The following is a 21,776-nucleotide window of genomic DNA, read 5'->3' as shown; positions in this document are numbered from 1 at the left end:
GAAAATGTAATCTAATAGTGGATTTGTCAAACTTTACGTCCAATAAAAATATATTTAGAAAGTTTGTAAACTAAGGCTACAACTAATTTTATAACTAAACTTTGTTTATTGATCATATTGGACAAACTTTTCTAATCTAAATTAAAAGCTAGGTTTTTATTTTATAAAACCTAGCATTTAGATCCTCTTTTCTCTTGATTTTTTTTTAAAATTTTTTTATGTTTTAAGAGAAAAGAGACATAAAAGGTAATAAAAATACAAATTTACCATAGTTTTTAACAGAAGTGGGTAATAGAAGACAAACAAAATTTACCTCAAATAAATAAAGTGTCAATTTTTAAACGATAAAAAAATGTTTTTTAGACAAACTACGTGCAAGCAAAATGTAGTTTCCCCTAAAATAAAAGAACACGTCAGCCTTTATAAATTAAAGTCCAACAGGCAACAACCGTAAGTGCTAGTAGATATTATTTTTTTGCGCTTGAAGTACTAGTAGATTTTCTTGAAACATATTTAAATATATAGAGTACTGACAGACCAAGTTTTCAGCATGGAATAATTTCCCTTTTTTCTTTTCCTTTTATTATTGCTTTCTCTTTTTTTTACTTTCTTTTTATTACTATTCCTTTTAAGAGAAGTGTTTCGTCTACACAATATTTTCACAATAAATCATAAGTGATAGGTTGTTATTAGTTTTAATTTAAACTCATAATTAAAATTATTTTTTTATCTACATGTAACAACCAATAACAACTCAGTACTTAAGATTTATAATGAAAATATTGTAGATATAACATTTCTTCTCTTTTAAAACATTGTTTTTCATTCTCGATTTTATTATTTAAAGCCTCTCTCTCTCTCTCTCTCTCTCTCTCTCTCTTCACATTTTCTAAGACATCACTGTTTTGCTGTCCTCTCTCTTCTCTAGTGTGTAGAAGAAAACAGCCACAACAGCAACACGGTGTCATGACATCTTATTCACATTTCTCAAGGTAGGTGGCTTTAACAAATATGAATAAGATTTCATGATTTCTAAAGTTTAAGATTTAATTTAGAAAAATAAAAAAGTCAGGTTTAGCTTGTCACAAGAGATAATACTTTTTCTTTATTTATTTGTTTTATTATTTTTTTATGTATGGCAATACCGCAGGCCACATTTAGTAGTACAAATTAAAACTGATAGGCATTTCTAGTATTGTGAACTCTCCACAAGGACCACAACCATATCTTTAGCATTAATAGAAGTTTCTCTCCCCCAAGATGGAAGATAATGAACATCGTTTGGTGGTGGAGGAATTATACAAACAAATCATGACAGGTGAGTGGGATGAAGTTGTTGAGACATATGGCAATTGTTTTGACTTTGTTCACAAGGCTGTGCTTAACATGTTAGGGGAAACAGCATTGCACTTAGCTGTCTCTCATGGCCCAGAAAATAGTGTTGAACAACTTGTAGCTATAATTTCTAAGAAGCCAGAATATAAGAAAGCTCTAGAAATAAAAAATACGGAAGGGAATACCCCTTTGCATCTGGCTGCAACAACGGGGAGCCTGAGAAAGTGCATTTGCATTGCTGAAGCTAATCCGTCGTTAGGGAACGCTCGTAACAACACGGGCGAAAGCCCTTTATTCTTAGCTGCTCTTCTTGGAAAAACAGATATCTTCGTTTGCCTCCGTTTCATTTGTCAAGGTTACCTTGAAAACTCTTACTACAGAAAAGATGGTGGTGAGACTATTCTACATTGTGCCATCAAGAGGGAGTGTTGGGGTGAGTTGCATTTTTTTTTTTTTGAACATTTTCACTTCATCTTTTTCTTTCTTTTTTTGGGATATATATGATCATAAGATTTGAAAAAGCGTCAACTCGATAGTAATGACTGTTACGGTGTAGATGGAAATTTGAATCCAGGTTCATGATAAGTTACTTTATTAGTTGAGCTAATTTATGAACTAATTTTTAATCTTGAGAAAAAGTTATGTTATTATATAATGTTCAATAGGTATGAAAAGAAAGAATTAGAGAATCCAAGGAGATAATTGGTGAAAGGAAATTTCTATATATGTATTATAAGTTTAACTACAATTTGTTGTAATTGGCATGACTATTTAGAGGCTGTCTGGATTGGCGTAAAATTGAGTGATATCACTTAGTTTTCATAACTCATCATCCAAAATTCACGAGACTCACAGAAAACAAATTGCTTAGCTTGATTTTTGAGTGATGTTTCCATCACTCAAAAGTTAAAAATTTGAGTTTGAGTGATCAAAACTGAAAACATATTTTGGTGTTTTAAAATTATGCAATATGAGTTATAGTGGCAAAATTGTAAAAAAATTCAAATTTGCAGGATTCATTTTCCTGACTTTTGTCACTACCAAGTAATAGTATCATACTACTTTTTTTTCTTTTTCTTTCTTTCTTTCTTCTTTTGCAGAGTTCCACCAGCCTTTTTTTTTTTTTTTTTTTTTTTCATACCCAATCCCCCCCCAACAACCCTTTTTTTTTTCTTCATTCTTTCTTTGTTCATCAGACCCACTCCACCACCAATGGTTTTTTTTTTTCATCTTCTTCCTAGTTTTGTCTTTCTTTCTTTCTTTCTTCTCCAGACCCACTCATCATGTTCATCCACGCATGAATATATACCCAGAAATAGAAACCAACTCCTCATTTTCATGATTTTGGTCTTCGATCTAAGGATTCCTAGGTTTGGGTTTGGGTTTTTTTGTGTTAGCAACCATAACCCCTGTGTAGTGTCAATGGGGTGAGTTCCACCATTTTGGCAAAAAGTAGACTTAAAAGTTGAGAAATGTGACTGAATTTTGTAATTGAACAACAATTTTGGAGTTCTTGAGTGATGGTGGGGTTTGGGTTATGAGTAATGAGATTTGAGATAGAGTTATGAGTTATGAGAACTGAGTTATGAAAACTGAGTCATGTGATCTAAACCAAATGGACGCTTAGTTTTCATGTTGATTAATACAATGACAATGTCTACTAGTAACAATGTTGTAGAAAGTTTATAGTATACTAGTGAAATTGGCTGCCAATAGAGAACTTCTAGTCTGATAAATCATATTTTAATTGTTGTGGTTGACAGATTTGGCATATCAGATACTTCTCCTGCACAAAGAACTTGCTACTCTTGTGGACGAGCATGGAAGCCCGCCTCTCTATCTTTTAGCAAACAAGCCTGCTGCCTTCAGAAGTGGTTGCCACCTTGGGTCCTGGAACAAAATCATTTATCATTGTTAGTACATCTAAATTGTCAGGCTGAGAATTACAAGCTTTCGTTAATTTGAAATCCAAGTTGTACAAATTAACATTATATGTTATTTTTCTATTTGTTAAAAAGTTGTAGATTAGCTTGTCTCACAGTTTGTTGATTTGGTAGGTTATTATTAGTTCATATGACTCATTATTGACATTATTATATTGTTTATTATTAACCATTTGAAACCTGTTGTGAAAATATTAATGAGAAAAGACATCTTCCATTTATATATGTCATCTACGTCCAACTTTACCTCTCATTATCCTCTATTGTTGTTTGGAAGGTATGCATGTTGATGTGCTCAGGATAGATCCAAAGCAATTGATTGAAAGATCCAAGAGCCAAGTAAATCGCATTTTTCCAGAGAACTACCAAACATGCATCAACTTCTATCAATGTTTGCAAACTATGGCTCAAGCTGGTATGTGAAGTGAATCCTTACAATAAATGTAATTTATTTTAAAGGCATATATAGGAAACCAATAATAGAACACGGTATCATGGCAATTAAATACTCCCTTCGTCCCACTTTTTGTTCTGCTTGAAAAGTCAAACTTTTTAAAGGAAAATCATTTATTGTCTTGTCTATCTTTTAAAAATGTATAAGTTTCCAAAACTACCTTCAAAAAAATTTATCAAAAAATTGAATTAATAAATTAATAGGGGTATAATAGGAATATCAGTAAATTAATGATTTTCTTTTTAGAAATAGGACAATATTTTGAGACATCTTAAAATGGAATAGAAGACAAAAAAAGTGGGACTGAGGGAGTACTAATTATCTTTTGACCTACACAGTAAAAATCAATTTTTTTAGGACCACTTACAACTCTAAGTTTAGTAGAGTCATGTAGTTACTTCTTCAAGTCTCACAGTATTCTTTCTATTTAATTGGATATAGAAAGAGTTTATTTCATTTTTAAGATTTATTTTCTGAATTTAATTAACAGAGTAATAGTGTTGTATCATTTAAAGTTTTAAATAATATGACACTTAATACATCTTCAGACTTGTAATATTTGATTTTAATCAAGAAATATATCAATTTCAAATAAAGATAATCATTTTCCTCACTGTTTTTAAGCCATGTGAAATTTTTATTCTGAAAATTCTTATGAAATTGAAAGTTTTCCTTTGATCATATGAGAAAGTAAAATGAAAAATTTTGAAGCATGTATTTTTGCATTAATTTAATTAAAACACAAACTTGAATGTTACTTCTTTAAATGCGTGTTAACAGAATGATTAAATAATACTTCTTCAAATATATATATATATATATATCCCCTTTTTCTTCCTTTAATTTCTCTCTGCATTTAAGTTCTCAATTCATAGTCTTTACTTTTCTAGTGATTACCAAAGGAAAAGCGTTTAACAAAGACAGGAAAGCAGATGAAGAGAATCCTAGAGGATCCAATGTTACCCTTGAATCAAAACATGAAGGTGAGCAATGCAATCTATTGATACAAGTTTATTCAAATTGTTGATTCTCAAAAAAAAAAAAAAAAAAAAAAAAATTTCAAATTGTTAAAGAATTCTACATTGATTATGTTCGCGATGTACAATAGTATTATATATTCATTGGTAGTGACCTACACAAGACGGAATTTATCATTTAGATTTTTTTTTTCTTTATCATATGCATTTTTAGCGTGATAATTACTCTATAAGTACAGAATTCTTGTGAGATGAAAGGGCCGGGGTTTAATTATCTAGAAAAAAGCTTCACACATATATACACTTATATTAGATTAGAGTAGAATTTCTATTTTGCATTTAAAAAAAAGAAAAAAAATTTCTTTTCTTTATTATCTTCTAACTTAATTTCGTGCTTAATATAAATTATATAAATTATGGCTTTACTAACTTCTTTAGGACTTCTTCATTAAAAGTTAATGATTGTAACTTTAGGGGATTCGGAAATTTCAATTAAAGAGATTATTATTCTTGAGACAGGCATGTTTAGCTTCTTTGTGGCAACCAATGGCGAAGCCAAGAGGGTGAGGAGGTGGGGACAATTGCCCCCATGGCCCCACCAAAAGTTATTTATTTTTCAATGAATTTGCCCTTACTCATCTTAAAATTTTGATTGATTTATTTATTTTTTGCTATTTCGTTAGGGTTTTCTTTATTATATCGACTCTTTCAAAGATTCTCTCAAAAAAACTCTTTCAAAGATTCAAAACCTATAAACAAAAACAAATGTTGGAATAAAAATAAAAATCCAAAAAAGCAAGTGTTAGAATTGTGTGGTTAAATGATTATATTTATCATATCCTAATAGCTTATTTTTTGGATTAATCGGTAATTTAACATGGTATTAGAGCTAAAAGTCTATCTATTAAAGATGTAGTTTTGTGTGGGAGTGTTAGAATTGTGTAGTTAAACAATTAAATTTATCATATTCTAATAATTTAAACTTTTAGGACAATCGGTAATTTAACAGCAAGATTATTTGAAAAGAGAAAAGAATAAAATTATTATAACCTTTGAAAAGTGAAAAAAAATCAAACACAAATTTTGTTGTGTAGTGATATATTCTTCATTTATTTACGTGAATTTGTTCATACGTAATAACATATAAGATTGATTATATTATAAACTTCAAAGTTAAATATTATTTTAAAGCTAACTCTAAAACTTCAACTTCAAGAAAATATATGTTCACGTTTGAGTATATTATTAGTCTGTATTAACTAAAAACATTAGAATTCACATGAGTTGTAATTAGTTTTTACTTAGAGGTGGAGCGGGGGTGGGGAGCAGCTGATCCCCTGACAGCTCCGAAACTTTCATAGCTTTAGTTATCTTCTACATGAGTTAGCCCCCACTGAGTAAAAAAAACACTTGGTATGAACAAAAAAATGACCCTGTTTAACTTGGAAAAGCAAAAGAAAAGAAAAGAAACAGACACTGTAATAAAAGCTGCTGAGTCATGACACATCAAAGTTTTTGTTTATTATATTTTTTATTTTATTCGGACACATCAAAATTAAGTTATATTAAAGGCAGATCACTGTTAACTTGTTTTTTTTTTTTTTTTTTTAAGTACCATATCACTTTTAGGGTCCGTTTGGTAGATGTGTTTAAAAATTGAAAATTGTTATTTAAATTTTTTTGTAAAAATACATATAGTTGAAAAAGTGTGAAAATATGTAAAATATTATTTAAAAACTGAAAATTGTTGTTTAAAAACACTCATCAAACACCCCCTTAACTTGAGGTTGTCTCACCTTTTTACTTTTATCAACATGGTTACCTTTTTTTTCACTTAAATATTAGAGATATAATAATTTTCACAATATATTTTTTTTTTTATGAACATTTTCATAATATTTAAGTTATTAAATTTTTACTTATTCTTATTTGGACTTATCTTAACATTTTTTTTTATTATCTAATATTAATAATTTGTAAAATTCTTAGTTTACGTTGTACTAGTAATGTAAACTTATATTGTAGACATAAAAAATGTGTACAATAATGTATATTTACAAAAAGTATACAATATAAACCTATAAAAGTCCTAATAGTTACCCATCCAAAAATTATGAAATTTTTTGTAACCCTAGAATTATTAAAAATTTGTATTTTCCTGTCTCTCACCATTTTACTTATTGGGTCCCAAATTTTACTACTATTACTACTACTACTACTACTAATAATAAAACTACTTAATGTTGACGTTATAAAACCCCAAAGCCGTTACTATTTTTTTTTTTCCTTCCATCTCTTGGTTTTTTTATTATTTATTATTTATTTTTATATTTCACAATTTCAAACTCTTTAAGTTTTTGCTATTAACTTAAATTTTAAATACTTAAAATAATAGTGAAACATGTTGAATTCTATTTTTTTAAAAGTAATCGTGTATACTATATATTTTGAAAGTATATTGCTACAATTTTAACACTTTAATAGTGACAAATTATTGAAAGTATATTGCTACAATTTTAACACTTTAATAGTGACAAATTATTGTAAATTAAATTTATATTAGATTTTGTATGACAATTACTTTAGTTTATAATTGTCTATTTATTTTGCAATTAGTATTTATTAATAATTTTCATATTAATTTTTTCTTTTAATTTTGCCATTGCCCTCTGAATTGAAATTCTAGCTCCGCCGCTACCTATTATGAATCATAAGTAGAATATTAACTTTAAAAAAAGTCACAAATTTTTATTTATTTTTTATTTTTTATAGAGAGTTTTAATCTATGGTGTCTACTCTTGATGTAGCTTTTTATTATTAGACTAAAACACCAATTAGTTTTTTGGTGTAGACAAGGATTGGACCTCAAATTTCTTATTCAACTATTAGAGACTTTACTAGTTGAACAAACTAGAATTCAAAAGTCACAAAATAGCTTATGCAATTGTACATAGCCTCTAACAGATGAACACATTAACAAATAATTTTTTATTGTTCACATAAATGATTTATTATTTTTATTTGTTTGATGTATAGATCTGCATGCATGCAATATTTTTTTAATGCCAAAACTTAGACATGTCATTTACCTTACGTTAATAAATAATACTAAGCATGTCAATTATACCATATTATTTGCGCATTATAATGAATTTTTTTCTTTTGTTTTTGTTTCTGTTTTTTTTTTCTTCTGGTTTTTGTTTTGTGTGTATAAAGGATTGGAAGCAAGTAATGAAGCTCAGAAGAAGGATTTACTGTGGAGATATTCTCGCGCTTGCTTTCACATTGTCATTTTTGTATACACAGCAATGATGGTCATTGTTGGATTTGGTACAATACCCTCTCTTTATTTTATATTTCCTTATTTCATTGGCACGGTTGATTTTGAGTTGATGTTAACATATTCACAATTTAATTAAATATGATATTAAGGAAATGTTAGAACCATTATTCCTACAATTCTAGGATAAAACTTTTACAAAATTATTACAAACCAATATAACAATAATATGATTGGTCCTACTATACTAATTAACATATATAACAAATAAATATCAGATATATATATATATATATATATATATATATTTGGGTAGCACTAGTAGTTATTCAATATTTTGGGAGTAAAGTAATACGGTACTCCCCCCTTCACATGATAATAAATCACATTAAAATTCATAATAGAACCTATCGTTCATTTGAAGTAGAGAATATCACTTTACTATACTCCAAGAATACCTAATATTTTTCTAGTGACAAATTAATTTGTAAGATTTTTTTTTTTTTTTGAATTTAAGTAATTTGCAAGATTTATATAGTAAAATTGTGGTATATATAATATTAGTTTTGATATTAATGATGTAGATAAGATGTATGCACAAGAAATGTATAAGTTAATATATTCATCTCAGTACCACACATCCTTAATGCAGTGGTCACTCTATAAGTATAAGTACTTGTGGGGTGAGAGTGAGTAAGGGCAGAGTTCAAGTTTCAAGAGGGAATTTTACACACATATACACTAAATTTGATTAGAGTAGAATTTCTATTTTGTATAATATATATATATATATATATATAATCACATGTAAATTAATATATTTGCCTCTTTTCAACAAAATATCTAAATTTTAAATTCCTCTCCATTGTAATTATTAAATTATCAAAACATATATTTGCGGTTTCATAATACATCTTCTATTTCATAATTATTAGGATCGGCGGAAGTAAAGAAGATTAAAGAGAGGCACTTATATTCTCTTAAAGTCCTAAAAGTTATTATCAATTCTATAGACACACGTCAGTACTTGGAAAGTGGGAAGAACCCTGAGCTAACACCAATTGACAATGACCCTACCTCGATTAAGAATGTCATTGATATGGATGATAGTTCATCCTCTCCGGTGGATTTTGTGAAACATGACCCTAATAATCAGGAAAAAAGGGAGGCATCCATATTGATTGCAGCAAGAAATGGTATTACGGAAATGGTGGAGGAAATACTCAAAAAGTTTCCGATGGCTGTCCATGATGTTACGAGCGAAGGAAAAAATATAGTACTTTTGGCAGCGGAGAGCAGACAACCCCAAGTATATCAGCTATTGCTTGAAAGCAGGTTACTCAAAGAGACAATGCTTCAAAAATTGGATAATAAAGGGAACAGTGCATTGCATCTTGCAGCCAAGCTAGGAAAGAATAAGCCCTGGTTAATTCCAGGGGCCGCATTACAAATGCAATGGGAACTCAAGTGGTATGAGGTACGAACTCAAAGCCAACTTAACCTTGATTTTTATCAAATAGCTTAACAATGCATTTACAAGCTTACCTAAAATAGCACATGTTAGAAAATGTTGGCATGCTACTACAGATAGTCTGTTAGTGGACGAATCACTTCCTCTAATATAAATTAAAAGTAGAGATCTTTACGTATATGCAATTCTACACATATTTGTGTCATATCAAGGTGGTGGAGGTGTTCAATATGTGCCAGTCAGTTTATACTCTAAGAAATTTTGGTGCCACACCCAAAATTATAACTTTGCCTACAACTCGCCCATATGGCGAGTTATGGCGGGTGGAGGGGTGACCCACCATCACCCCTCTACCAATCACAACTCGCCATATGAGTGAGTTGTAAACAAAATAATGATTATGGGTATGGCACCAGAATTTTTCTTATACTTTATAAGCCATGCCTATCAATTAATTGAAGCACACTGTTAACATCTTTTCTCCATGTGTTGGAACTAATGTCCAACCAACCGGTGGAACTGACCCACCCACCCCCAACCGATCGGATTTGACCCAAAAACAATTGATCCAATGCCTATGGCTTTTAGCGGCAGGTCTTCAACATCAAAAACTGATTTCGGCTTATTGGTTGGTGGGTTATTGCATGAAAACTTGATTCCAACCAATCCGACTGATCTCCACTATCGAGATCTCGCTGTTCTTCGTTGGTATGAGCCTTTCTATAGTTATATTTAGTCAAATCTAATGAGATCCAGTAAGATCTCAACAGATTTGATGGGATCTTGCCTAATTCGACAAAATTTCAGCCATATTTGGCGAGTTTTGACCAAATTTTGCTTTTCCCCAACTCAGCTGATTGATACCCGAAAAGACTCTACTCGCTAGAACTGACTTTTCTTCTTGGTTGGCAGGGGGTGCCGTTCTTGGGGACCTGAAGTGATTGGTTGAGTTCGGGTTGGGCACAAACCCAACCCGTGGACAACCTTGGTTGGAGCTGTACTAGAATCTTAAAAAACATTAACAAAAATACATGAGTAAAATTTGTGTAGAAATAGTGAATCATATTCTGAATGGGAATGTAATATGGCTTTCTAATTTAGGGGCCTCGTATGGCTTCTTTTTTCTTCTTCTTTTTTTTTTTTTTTTTTTTTTTTTTTTTTTTAAAGGTTAGGGGTCCCTTACATTATGGTAAAGGTATAATGGAAATTTAAATGTATCGTATTCTCCTAGTCCCCCCTTTTCGTAGGAGTAGAAAAGCTGTAGTAGTAGGGATAGATTCCTCACCCATTGAAAATCCTCCCATTTTTATATGGATGAAGAACAAGTGTAAAATAAAAAATTTGAAGGCAAAAAGTAAAGGCAAATCAAACACAATTTGATTCTCTTAACCAGACTTGCTTCGTCGTTGATCCACCGTTGCCGCCCGTTGCTGTCCAATAACCCACCAACAACTTCCCTATCCCTTTTGTTCTATTGCCTCCATCAAAAGCTATTAATCTCACAAGTAGAAGAGTTACCTCTCAATGGAAATAAATTCTTTAACGATAATGGATCAAGGGAGCCTATCCCCATCACAGGTAGAAATAATTTAATTCTCTTAGGAAAGCACATAATTGATATCTTCCTAATCAAAATTTTCCTCCAACATTAATCTCACAATTAGCACATACCAAACAATTAAAAAAAAAAAAAAATTCCATCAATAATCTTTACATTAACATTATTCTCTGCGGTTGGTTCTTGTGGCAATTGTATATTTAAGATTGCTTTTGCAGATTTCCTTGGTGGTGGTGTGTGGGTGCTTTTGCAGTCCACGACATATGGTGTATGAGATTTTTTTTCTTCAAAATAACACCGTTTTGCTAACAATTTTGTTATTTAGCAACGTTTTCAAACTATTTAGGAAACTAATATCTTGAGTTTGTTAGACTCAAGTTCATTATAACAACTCGAGTCTTAGAAACTCAACTTTTATGTGTTGGCAGTGTTGAGGTGGATTTAGAATTTAAGACTCGAGTTCCTACTATGAAAAACCCAGTTCCTTCTGGCTCTGAAAGACCCACTTCCTTCTTCCTTCTTCTTCTCACGATCTCAGAATTTAAAAAACCTGCATCCTTCTTCCTTCTTCTTCTCACAATCTCAAAATTTTAAAAACCCAATTCCTTCTTCCTTTTCTTCTCACGATTTTAGATTTTTTTTTTTAAGGGGAGAATCAAAAAAAAAAAAAAAAAAAAAAAGAAAAAAGAAAAAGAAAAAAAAGAAAAAAGAAAAAAGAAAAAGAGAAAGCAGAGATATACCTGCACCAAGAAGAACAGCCACCATCCTAATCGGGAGAGCCATTGACAATTTGCTGCTGAGATGACAACAGGTTGGTGGGTTTGGTTTTGTTGTGGGTGACTTCATGGGGTGGGTTTGCTTTTGCCGTGGGTCTTCTTTTTCTTTATGGGTATGGTCTCTTCTTCTTCTTCTTTCTTTTTCTCCATTTCTCCATTTCTCTCTGGGTTTGTCTCTAGGGTTGTTGACTTCATTTAAGGAACTCAAGTTTTAGAGACTCGAGTTCCACGTCAGCTCTGCTAGTACACAGAACTCGAGTCTCTAAGACTTGAGTTGCTATAGTAAACTCGAGTCTCTTAGACTCGGGTCAAAATGGGCATTTGCCCCTTTTGTCCAAAAGATGTAGCTAAATGCCTATATTCTAAAACTATCTAACAAAATGCCCATATTTTGAAACTCGACTTTTAGAAAATCGAGTTTCAATGAAAAACTCAATTTGATAAAAATCGAATAATGTGAGAAATTTTACATGGAACTCGAGTTCCATGTATTTTTTATTTTTTTAAAGTTTGATTTCACATAACTTGATTTTCTAAAACTTAGTTTTTTATTGAAACTCGATTTTTAGAAAATCGAGTTTAAAACAGGGCATTTTGCTATATAGTTTCAGAACAGGGACATTTTGCTGGAAAGTTTTGGTGAAAGGGGCAAATGCCCATTTTGGCCTTTAGACTTGAGATGTTAGTTTGTTAAATAGTTTGGAAACATTGCTAACTAACGAAATTGTTAGCAAAATGGTGTTATTTTGAAGAAAAAAAATCCTGGTGTATGGCCGCCATGGGTTTGTCAAAATTCCGTTACAAGATTTAGATTGCTGGTGAGTTTGAATGACGTGGCTTATTTTTTTCCCTTCAGATTTGTTGTTTTACACGTGTCCTCCATCTATATAAAATAGGTAGAGAATGTGAGGATTTTCAATGGGAGAGCTGGACCCATATAAATATGTTATAAACCCTAACTTTTCATTTAGTTGAACCATAAGTCTTTCACTTTTGTGGGCATAGGTATGCTGTTGAACCATATATTCATTGCCATGATTCTCTCTCTCTCTCTCTCTCTCTCTCTCTCTTTTCACTTGAGTTGCATAAAAATCTTTAACACTTGGCTCCATAGATTCACAATCGGAACTATTGTTTCATACTTGTTTTTTTTTTTTTTTTTTTGAGAGTTTCAACTTATGACGTCTGCTCCTGATAATAGTTTTTTAATCATCAGACTAAGATATTAATTAGTTTTTGATTTAGGCAAGAATTGAACCCCAGATTTCTTGTTAATTGTTATTGTATCCTTCATATACACAATGATAATAATTTCACATATGATGTACATACCTTTTTTTATTGATGTCAACATTTATAATGTCAATGTGGAATAGGTGATGTGTACCAGCGTTATACACTAATAGATAATCAATAATCAATGCCCATTGACAATTCAATTTAATTTCTGCTACCAGATGCTACCTTTTTCATTGTTGCAATAAGTATAATTTATTATGAAATTATATAGAAACAAACTAAAACGTATCTTTCTTTTCAATGCAGTTTGTGAAATTTAGCGTGCCACAGTACTTACTTTACCATCCCAACGGCGATAACAAGACCCCGGCACAGGTCTTCACTGAAGATCACGAGGAACTTGTCAACAAGGGAGGTGAGTGGTTGAACAAAACCTCTGAATCCTGCTCAGTTGTGGCTGCACTCATTGCCACTGTTGCCTTTGCAACATCAACCGCTGTCCCAGGTGGTATTAAGGAGAGTAGCGGTACACCAACCCTCGAAACACATCCTGCATTCGATGTCTTTGCTGTAACCTCGCTTGTTGCTCTGTGCTTCTCTGTCACTGCCTTATTCTTGTTTCTTGCCATCCTCACTTCCCGGTACCAAGAGAAAGATTTCCGTAGCGACTTACCAAGGAAACTTCTGCTTGGATTAACTTCACTCTTCGTGTCCATTGCATCCATGTTAATCTCTTTTTGTGCAGGACATTTCTTTGTGCTTAAGGATAAATTGAAAAACAAGGCGCTTCCGGTGTATGCAGTGACATGCTTGCCCATAACGTTTTATGCCATTTCACAGTTTCCACTCTACTTTGATCTTGTAAAGACTTATTACAGGAAGGTACCTCGGTCAAGCTACAAGGTGGTTTCTCTCTAAGGTGTTTCTTCTACATTCTATAGTTTGTTTCAGGTGTTCTGTGTATAGCAACTATATCTGCTTGTGTCTGTATGCTCGCGCGTCTTTTGAGGGGCATGTGATTTTAACCTTCATGAAATGTTTGACTTGAGTATTGTTGTGCTCAAAAAAAAGAAAAAAAAAAAGAAAAAAAAAAAAAGACTTGAGTATTGAATAATTGAGTTTTTTCTGTTGAATCTCATTTCCTCTCTCTATCAGAAATAAGAAATACACGTTGTGACATGATGCCCCTATACAAAAAAGTAAGGCAATTTTTTTTTTTTTTGAGAGGAAACCAACAAAGTAGTTAATATTAGATATATGAATACAAATTTTCACAAAAATCTTAAGCTTATTGATTTTGAGCTCAACTATGTTATATTAAATATTCTCTTGATATTCTTTTTAAATATGGAATTTCATTCACAAATGTATTATTAATACGATGATCTCTCTAAATTTATGTAATTATGTGCCTAATTATTTTTAACAAAACCAAGTGGTAAAACCTTCCTGCAATTCCTCTGCAAAATATAATTACGTAAATGAAATAGTGTTCTCGGGTTTCCTTAGGATGAGTTTATACCAACTAGCGTTACGTTGGGAGAAGATACAAAAAGTTTAGAATTAATTGCCGAGACATTATACTCCTTAAATTCTGAAAGAAAGATTTTTTTTTTTCAAGAGTTTTGTAACATGGTTTAAGTCTCTTATCTCCATTTTACAATTAAATTATTAATAATTTTTTTAAAATGATGAATCAGTTTTTTTTAAAAATAAAAAAATAAAAAAACACAATATATATATATATATATATACACACATAACACCGATAAATTATCATGCCAAGAAAATAGATAAATTTTAGCTAACAATATTGTGTATATTATTTTATATTAAATTTTGTGTCTTATACAATTTAGTCATATTAAATGGACGTCCTCTCTTTTATATGTTTTTCGTTTTTTTCTCTTCTCTATATGCCATGCGACTCATTATAAGAACATTAAAAAATAATGTATGAGATGTTATCACAACTCATAACATTATAGTTTCTCAAAAAAAAAAAAAAAAAAACTCATAACATGATAAGTGATTTTATATATTAATTAGAGCATAATCCTCAAGCTTAAATCCATATTCCATCGTGTGTCGTTAAATTTATATCAAATAATTTATAATAGTCTTTGGATTCATTGATTTTAAATCTTTACTCCAAATTCAATCTAAGTGAATTTTAAAGTTCAACTATTTTTAAAATCACATATCTTGTTTCTAGAAACTACGTATAAATATATATTAAAAGAAAATTAGTGTGACTAATATCAAATATTCAACAGGGCACTCTTCACAATATAACTTCAAAGGCTATTGAAGAATTTATGAAAAATTTGTTATATTGATAAGTTACACATCTTATACTTACAACCTCACATTTTATCTTAATATTATGAAAGAAAGAAGTACCGGTTAAGTTACAGCTCATTGAAAAAAAAAATTGTGAAACATGAAATGCAGATAAAGAACCATATACATACCTGAAAAATGATTATTATATCCACGTTAAGTGCAAACCAGACCTCCTCTTGCTAATCAATGTCAGGTGACAACCAGAGTTCCACCAAACACTTCAGTGGGTAGAGTTCCATAGAAGTGGTCAAGGGAACTCTAGGGGACAACTGATCTTTTCTTTCTCTTATTTTGGTTTATTTTTTGTTCTTGGCAAAGCAATGTAAACCAAACCTACTATTTATGGAAAAAAGTTCTCTATCTTCATCATGATTCAGTAAAGGATGCCTCTGGGTACGAGAGGACCATTAGAGATAAAAAATATCCACATACATGGACAGAAAATTGAACCTGGACAGAATAATGGGTCACATGAAGGGTAGAGAATAAAAATTTCGGTTGAGTGGCCAGAACTTTTCGGCTTATCTTTGTAGTAATTTAAATTTTTGGGTTTTTTTTTGCACTAATTAAATTTGTTGAGTTTTTCTAAACTATTTGAAAATTTTGAGGGGCAATTATGCATGTCTAAGGTCTAAATTTCAGATTTTGAAGGACTAAATTTTGAAATTTGAGAGGGGACCAGAAGTCATTTTCTGTATAAATTCTAATTTTTTCACTACTCTAATGGGAAATTGGAAAAGAATAGTCTTTCAATTATCATGGGTTTTAATGGATGATCTGTAAATTTCTATAATTACATGCTTATTTTTAACCGAACCAAGTGGTGAAACCTTCCTGCAATACCTCTGCAAAATGTAATTACATATATGAAATATTGTTCCCAGATTTCCTTAGGATGAATTTATAACAGTAATAAAAGCGTTACGTTGGGAGGAGATACAAAAAAGTTTTAGTTGACAAGGCACCAAATACTCCTTCAATTCTAAATGAAAGATTTTTTTTTTCAAAAGTTTTGAAATCATATAGCATAACTCTCCTGATTCTCAAAAAAAAAAAAAAAATATAGCATAACTCTCTCTCTCTCTCTCTCTCTCTTAAATTTTAAAATCCTTAAAATTTCATACAAAATGATGTAGTTTATTTTTCAATTTAAAAAACACAAATACAACACCGATAAATTACCACACCCAAGACCATAGATAAATTTTAGCTAACAATATTGTGTATATTATATAATAAATTAAATTTATGTCTTAAATACTTAGTCGTAAACTCGTATTAAATGGGCATCTTCTCTTAATATGCTTTTTCGTTTTTTTTTTTTTTTAATTCTCTTTTTGCCATGTGACGTATTATAAGAATATTAAAAAATTATATATATTAAAATTTGAGATGTTATTTCAACTCATAACATTATAAGTGATTTTATTAGAGCATAATTCTAAAGCTTAAATCCATATTCCATCAAATTTATATCAACCAATTTATAATAATAACTAGTCTTTGAATTTGTCAATTTTAAATCTTTAAATTCAAATGCAATATAAGTGAATTTTAAAGTTCAACTATTTTCAAAATCACAGATATTGTTTCCAAAAACTACATACTAATATATTCTAAATGACAAATAGTGTGACTAATGTCAAATATTCAACATGTCACTCTTTGTAATATAATTAACTTCAAAGGCTATTAAAGAAGTTATGAAACATTTGTTATATTAGTAAGTTACACATGAACCCAATAAGTCTTAAGCCTACAACTTACCTTTTATCCTATTGAGAGAATAAAGTATTGGTTGAGTTACAGCTTGCTGAAGAAAGAATTGTGAAACATGAAATGTAGATAAAGAACCATATATACATACCTGAAAAATGATTACTATATATATGTTAAGTGCAAGCCAAATGTCCTCTTGCTAATCAATGTCAGGTGACAACTAGAGTTCCCCCAAACACTTCAGTGGGTATGATTACCCTTTAATTGAGGGTTTTTTTAGTGTTCCATAGAAGTGGTCAAGGGAACTCTAGGGGACAACTGACCTTTCCTTTCTATTATTTTGGTTTATTTTTTGTTCTTGGCAAAGCAATGTAAACCAAACCTACTATTTATAGAAAAAGTTCTCTATCTTCATCATGATTCAGTAAAGGATGCCTTTGGGTACGAGAGAACCATTAGGGATAGAAAATATCCACATACATGGACAGAAAATTGAACCTGGACAGAATATGGGTCACATGAAGGGTAGAGAATAAAAATTTCAGTTCGTGGCCAGAACTTTTCGGCTTACCCAAACTTCTTGTTTCTTTTCATCTCTATGGTCTGTCATTTTTCCACATATATATGTAATACGGAGTACAAAATAGTACATGCTTGAAGCACGTATATTTGTCCAATACATTAGTATTACAATGCATACATTCAAGTCCCGTAGCTCGAGTGCTTGACGAATTGTCATAAACTATATGTGTGTTCCTGTACACAGCTTATCGTTTTAGTGCACCACTTGACAAAACTTTCTAGTAATAGCTAGCACTGATTCACATTAGAAAGCCTCTTTGTGATCACAATGGGGGTGTACGTATATACCAGAATCCAGTCAATAGTCGCTTTATATCAATGAAAAAAGCTGGAAAGGAATGGCTCTAATGATGATAGATTGTGAAAAGGTGCAATGGGCACATGTCCACTCATCTTGATATTATTCTCTCAACCTTCAATGTAGCCCACTTTTTCGTCTAGATTCACTTCCTACAGCTTTATTATCCCCTTAGATTTCTCAACTCTCAAGGCAAAGTATAGAGCAACGAATTGCAAAGATGCATGGGAAACTAGCTTGCTATAAATAGTAGACTTAATTAATTGGTACTCATAAACCCCGGTTGATTTTTTTGAGGGTCAAAACCCTTGAAAAAAGTATTAAAAAGCTCTCAAAAAATCTTATTTTGAGGGTTTAACTGACCCTTGATGACCTTTGAAATAAATTCTCTTGAATTGAAAATTTCTATGGTGGCCTTTGTGACCCAGGAAACCAAAATTTCAATAGCCTACATGACCCTCAAAACAAATGTTTTATCTTTATCAAGGATTAAAAGGGATAAAAGAATAATAACCCTTTTTTAGGGCCTCCTAACCCTCAAAACAAGGTTTTTTGAAATTATTAATATTTTATCACTGCTTGAGAAATATTTAGTAATGTATTACTTTTTTAAAACTCGAGTTTGATATGGAACTTGTATTTAAGAAAATCGACTACCATAAAAAATGCCACACGGAACTTGATTATTTGGAACTCGAGTTCCTTGCAACGTATTACTGAAGTTTAAGACACTCGAGTATCATGTAAGAACAATTCTCAATTCCCACAACACTCACACAGTCAACAATAGCACTCACATAGCCACAATTGTTGACTTATCTCCCACAATTGCACGCCTTTCTATCTCTTTTAATTTTTAATTTTTTCTCATTGGCTTCCAGTTTTGTTTCTTATTCTTCCAGTTTTCTCATTGGCTTCTAGGTGTGGGTTTCTCTTTTTTCTTTCTTTTGTCAAGGTCACGTGGGATGCGAGATAAGTCTACAATTGTGAAAAGATAGAGAAAAGTGTAGCGAAAGAGTTTGAAACACAGGCAATAATTTTTATATCACAAGGAAATTGAGTTCCATAAACTCAAGTTCTAAGTGGACTTTTTTAAGAGACTTGACTTTCGTAAACTCGAGTTCCATGTCAAACTCGAGTTTCAAAAATGTGGTATATTACTAAATATTTGTCAAACAGTGGTAAAACACTAATAATTTCGAAAAATAGTGTTATTTGGCTATTTTTGCCTTATTTTGAGGGTTTCATAGACCCTTGATGACATCTGAAACAAATTCTCTCGAACCGGAAATTTCTACGGCCTTCGTGACCCTTGAAATTGAAATTTCTATAACCGACATGACCCTCAAAACAAATGTTTTATCTTTCTCAAGGATTGGCAACCTTTGAAAAATTTACAAGGGATAAAAGAATAATAACCTTTTTTTGAGTCTCCCAACCCTCAAAATAAGGTTTTTCTCTTTTTTTTTTTTTAAAAAAAAAAAAAACCCACAGCCATGTACATAAACTTCGAAGAACCACATATTAAAAAATCTATATTATACCAAAACACAAATATCAAAACAAAATTCAATTAGCTTTCCAAGTTACTAAATTCTTCATTCTTGAAGTTTATGTAGACATTTTCATATTAACATAAAGGAACTTAGTATTTTAACTAGATAAAGGAGAATAAAAAGGAAGAAGAAGAAGAAGAAGAAGAGAAATGAATCATAACAATAACCACACGTGATCAAAATCCTAATCTTAATATTATTCTATTTCAATGCAAAACAACCTGATGTACTAATGTTTAAAGGGTCTCACATGGAGGATTCTACCTTCTCCTGGTACTTCTCAAAGACTGATGCATAGCCACCAACTATCCCTTGCATTAAGAATTGCAAGGAAATAGACAAACTAATTAATCATGCACTTGTTAAATGGTTGAGGTGTTTGATTGAAAAATTGCCATACAATGAAGTCCATATTGACATGTGATTTTCAAAATATAACATATTTCTGAAAAAGCAAATAAATGCTGCATATAAATCACTGTACCAAAGAAAAACTATAGACATGAATGGTTCATTAACATTCAAGTACACACACTTACCCACTCTATTTTGAACTTAATAAGGCTTGGCAACAATTGTTGTGTGACTATGATCAGTTCATTCTCTGTTTCATAGTTACAAAGAATATTTATTTGTTTCAATCTGATTTTATTTATTATTGAATCCAATCTTTTCTACCAAAAAAGAAAAAGAAAAAGAAAAAGAAAAAAAAAAAGAATCCAATCCCATTTATATATGATATGAATATCCTCAATATTTGGTCTACGACATTTACTCAAATTAGACAAGCTAGACAGCATATATTCAAGAAAGCAGTAGTCCATAGAGTACGGTAATACTTTTTCATAAAAGAAAGGGCAAAACATCAATGAATGTACCCAATTATTATGGGTAAAGAGAAAAGGGTCATCGTTTTGTTTCGTTTTTATTTTTTTGGATTGGTAATAAAAGCTTTATTGAGAAGAGTACATTGTGTTCACAATAGTGAACAAAATGTACTGGAAGGGTCATTGTTTTTTCTTTCTCTGTGGAGAAGAAGTGGAGAGAATTCACCGGGTGACAAGTAAGGTGTCCAATGAAAATCAATTATTTCAAGGTTTCTTACCATTTTTATTTTATTTTATTATAAAACTAGATTTCTTAAGATTTATATAAGGCTATCTCATAGTGGTTAGAACAATCCTTAAATGTGATACATGCCACATGCTTAACTTTATTACGGCTATAGCATGAAAGTAAACAAAAGAAAATGCCAATGAAAGGTTAAAGCGCTTGAGTCATTATCCTTATGAATGTAAAAAGCTAATTACAAGTTTAGTTTGTATAAACTAAAAATAAATTAAAACCAATTCAAATGTCTATTTAGCAACTTGCATAAAGCTCAAATTAGTTCAAAGTCGATATTTTTTCCCATGAATTTTAACAATATAACTAATCTAGCCTTATACTTTGTCAAACACCTTTCTAATGTGTCAATTGGAAGCTCTTACTCTAAAAAATCTGGCCCACTCTCAAATAAAATTATGGCTCCACATATAATAAATTTCTTTTAAATTAACAGTGTAATATTATAAAGATGTATAATTTTTGTTAAAATTATATTAGGTATAGCCGTAGAGCTTAAATTTAACCCATATATAGTTTTCCAGTGAATAAAGTTGATAGTTTTCTTTCTAGTTAGAAAATTTTGTTCCTATCACCGCACACCCTTGGTTCTTGTGCGGTGAGGGGGGATGCTATATGGACCGGGATTTAAGTCTCCAAAAGGGAGTTTTACACATATATACTCTTAGATTAGGCTAGAGTAGGATTTCTATCTTAGGGGGAAAAAGAAAACTTTTGTTCCTCATTTGGATGTACCAATTTTGCTATATTGCAATTTCTCTTTTGATACAGTAAACTCTGTAATTGAAAATAACCTAAAAAAAAGAATGCCACCATAGAAAACAAGATCAACCCAATCGATTGCTAGATCGGTGACTGTAACCCAACTGAACCTAAATCAGTGGCCACAACCTACCACCACAACCAACAGGACAGAAAAAACAACTTCCCATAGCAACCACTACAACCCAATCGAAACCTAGATCGGTAAATGCAACTCACCGCCATAGCCCATAGTAACCATTGCCACAGAACAAACTGTGATTTGCTACCAAGAGAAAGTGAGAGAGAAGAGAGAAGAGGAATGATAGAGTTGCAAAGTGTTAGAGAGGAGAGAGGATAGATGAGTGGAATTGTG

General features: G+C 31.1%; 1 protein-coding gene and 1 long non-coding RNA gene across 2 annotated transcripts; both read left to right on the top strand.

Moving 5' to 3' along the window:
- Positions 1–2,501: 2,501 nt before the first annotated feature.
- Positions 2,502–8,281, top strand: LOC136064038 (uncharacterized). Its single transcript, XR_010625685.1, has 4 exons — positions 2,502–3,248; positions 3,556–3,617; positions 4,623–4,715; positions 7,926–8,281. It is a non-coding gene; the product is annotated as an uncharacterized LOC136064038 (long non-coding RNA).
- Positions 8,282–8,921: 640 nt separating this feature from the next.
- Positions 8,922–14,180, top strand: LOC112032387 (uncharacterized). The gene is made up of 2 exons (XM_024065156.2): positions 8,922–9,466; positions 13,340–14,180. Exons 1-2 carry the CDS (start codon positions 9,089–9,091, stop codon positions 13,949–13,951), a joined length of 990 nt encoding a protein of 329 aa, XP_023920924.1. The 5' UTR covers positions 8,922–9,088; the 3' UTR covers positions 13,952–14,180.
- The last annotated feature ends 7,596 nt before the right edge of the window (positions 14,181–21,776 follow it).

This window comes from Quercus suber, unplaced genomic scaffold, assembly GCF_002906115.3.
Source record: "Quercus suber isolate HL8 unplaced genomic scaffold, Cork oak 2.0 scaffold_613, whole genome shotgun sequence".
NCBI lineage: Eukaryota > Viridiplantae > Streptophyta > Magnoliopsida > Fagales > Fagaceae > Quercus > Quercus suber.
This window is presented reverse-complemented; position numbering and strand designations above follow the sequence as displayed.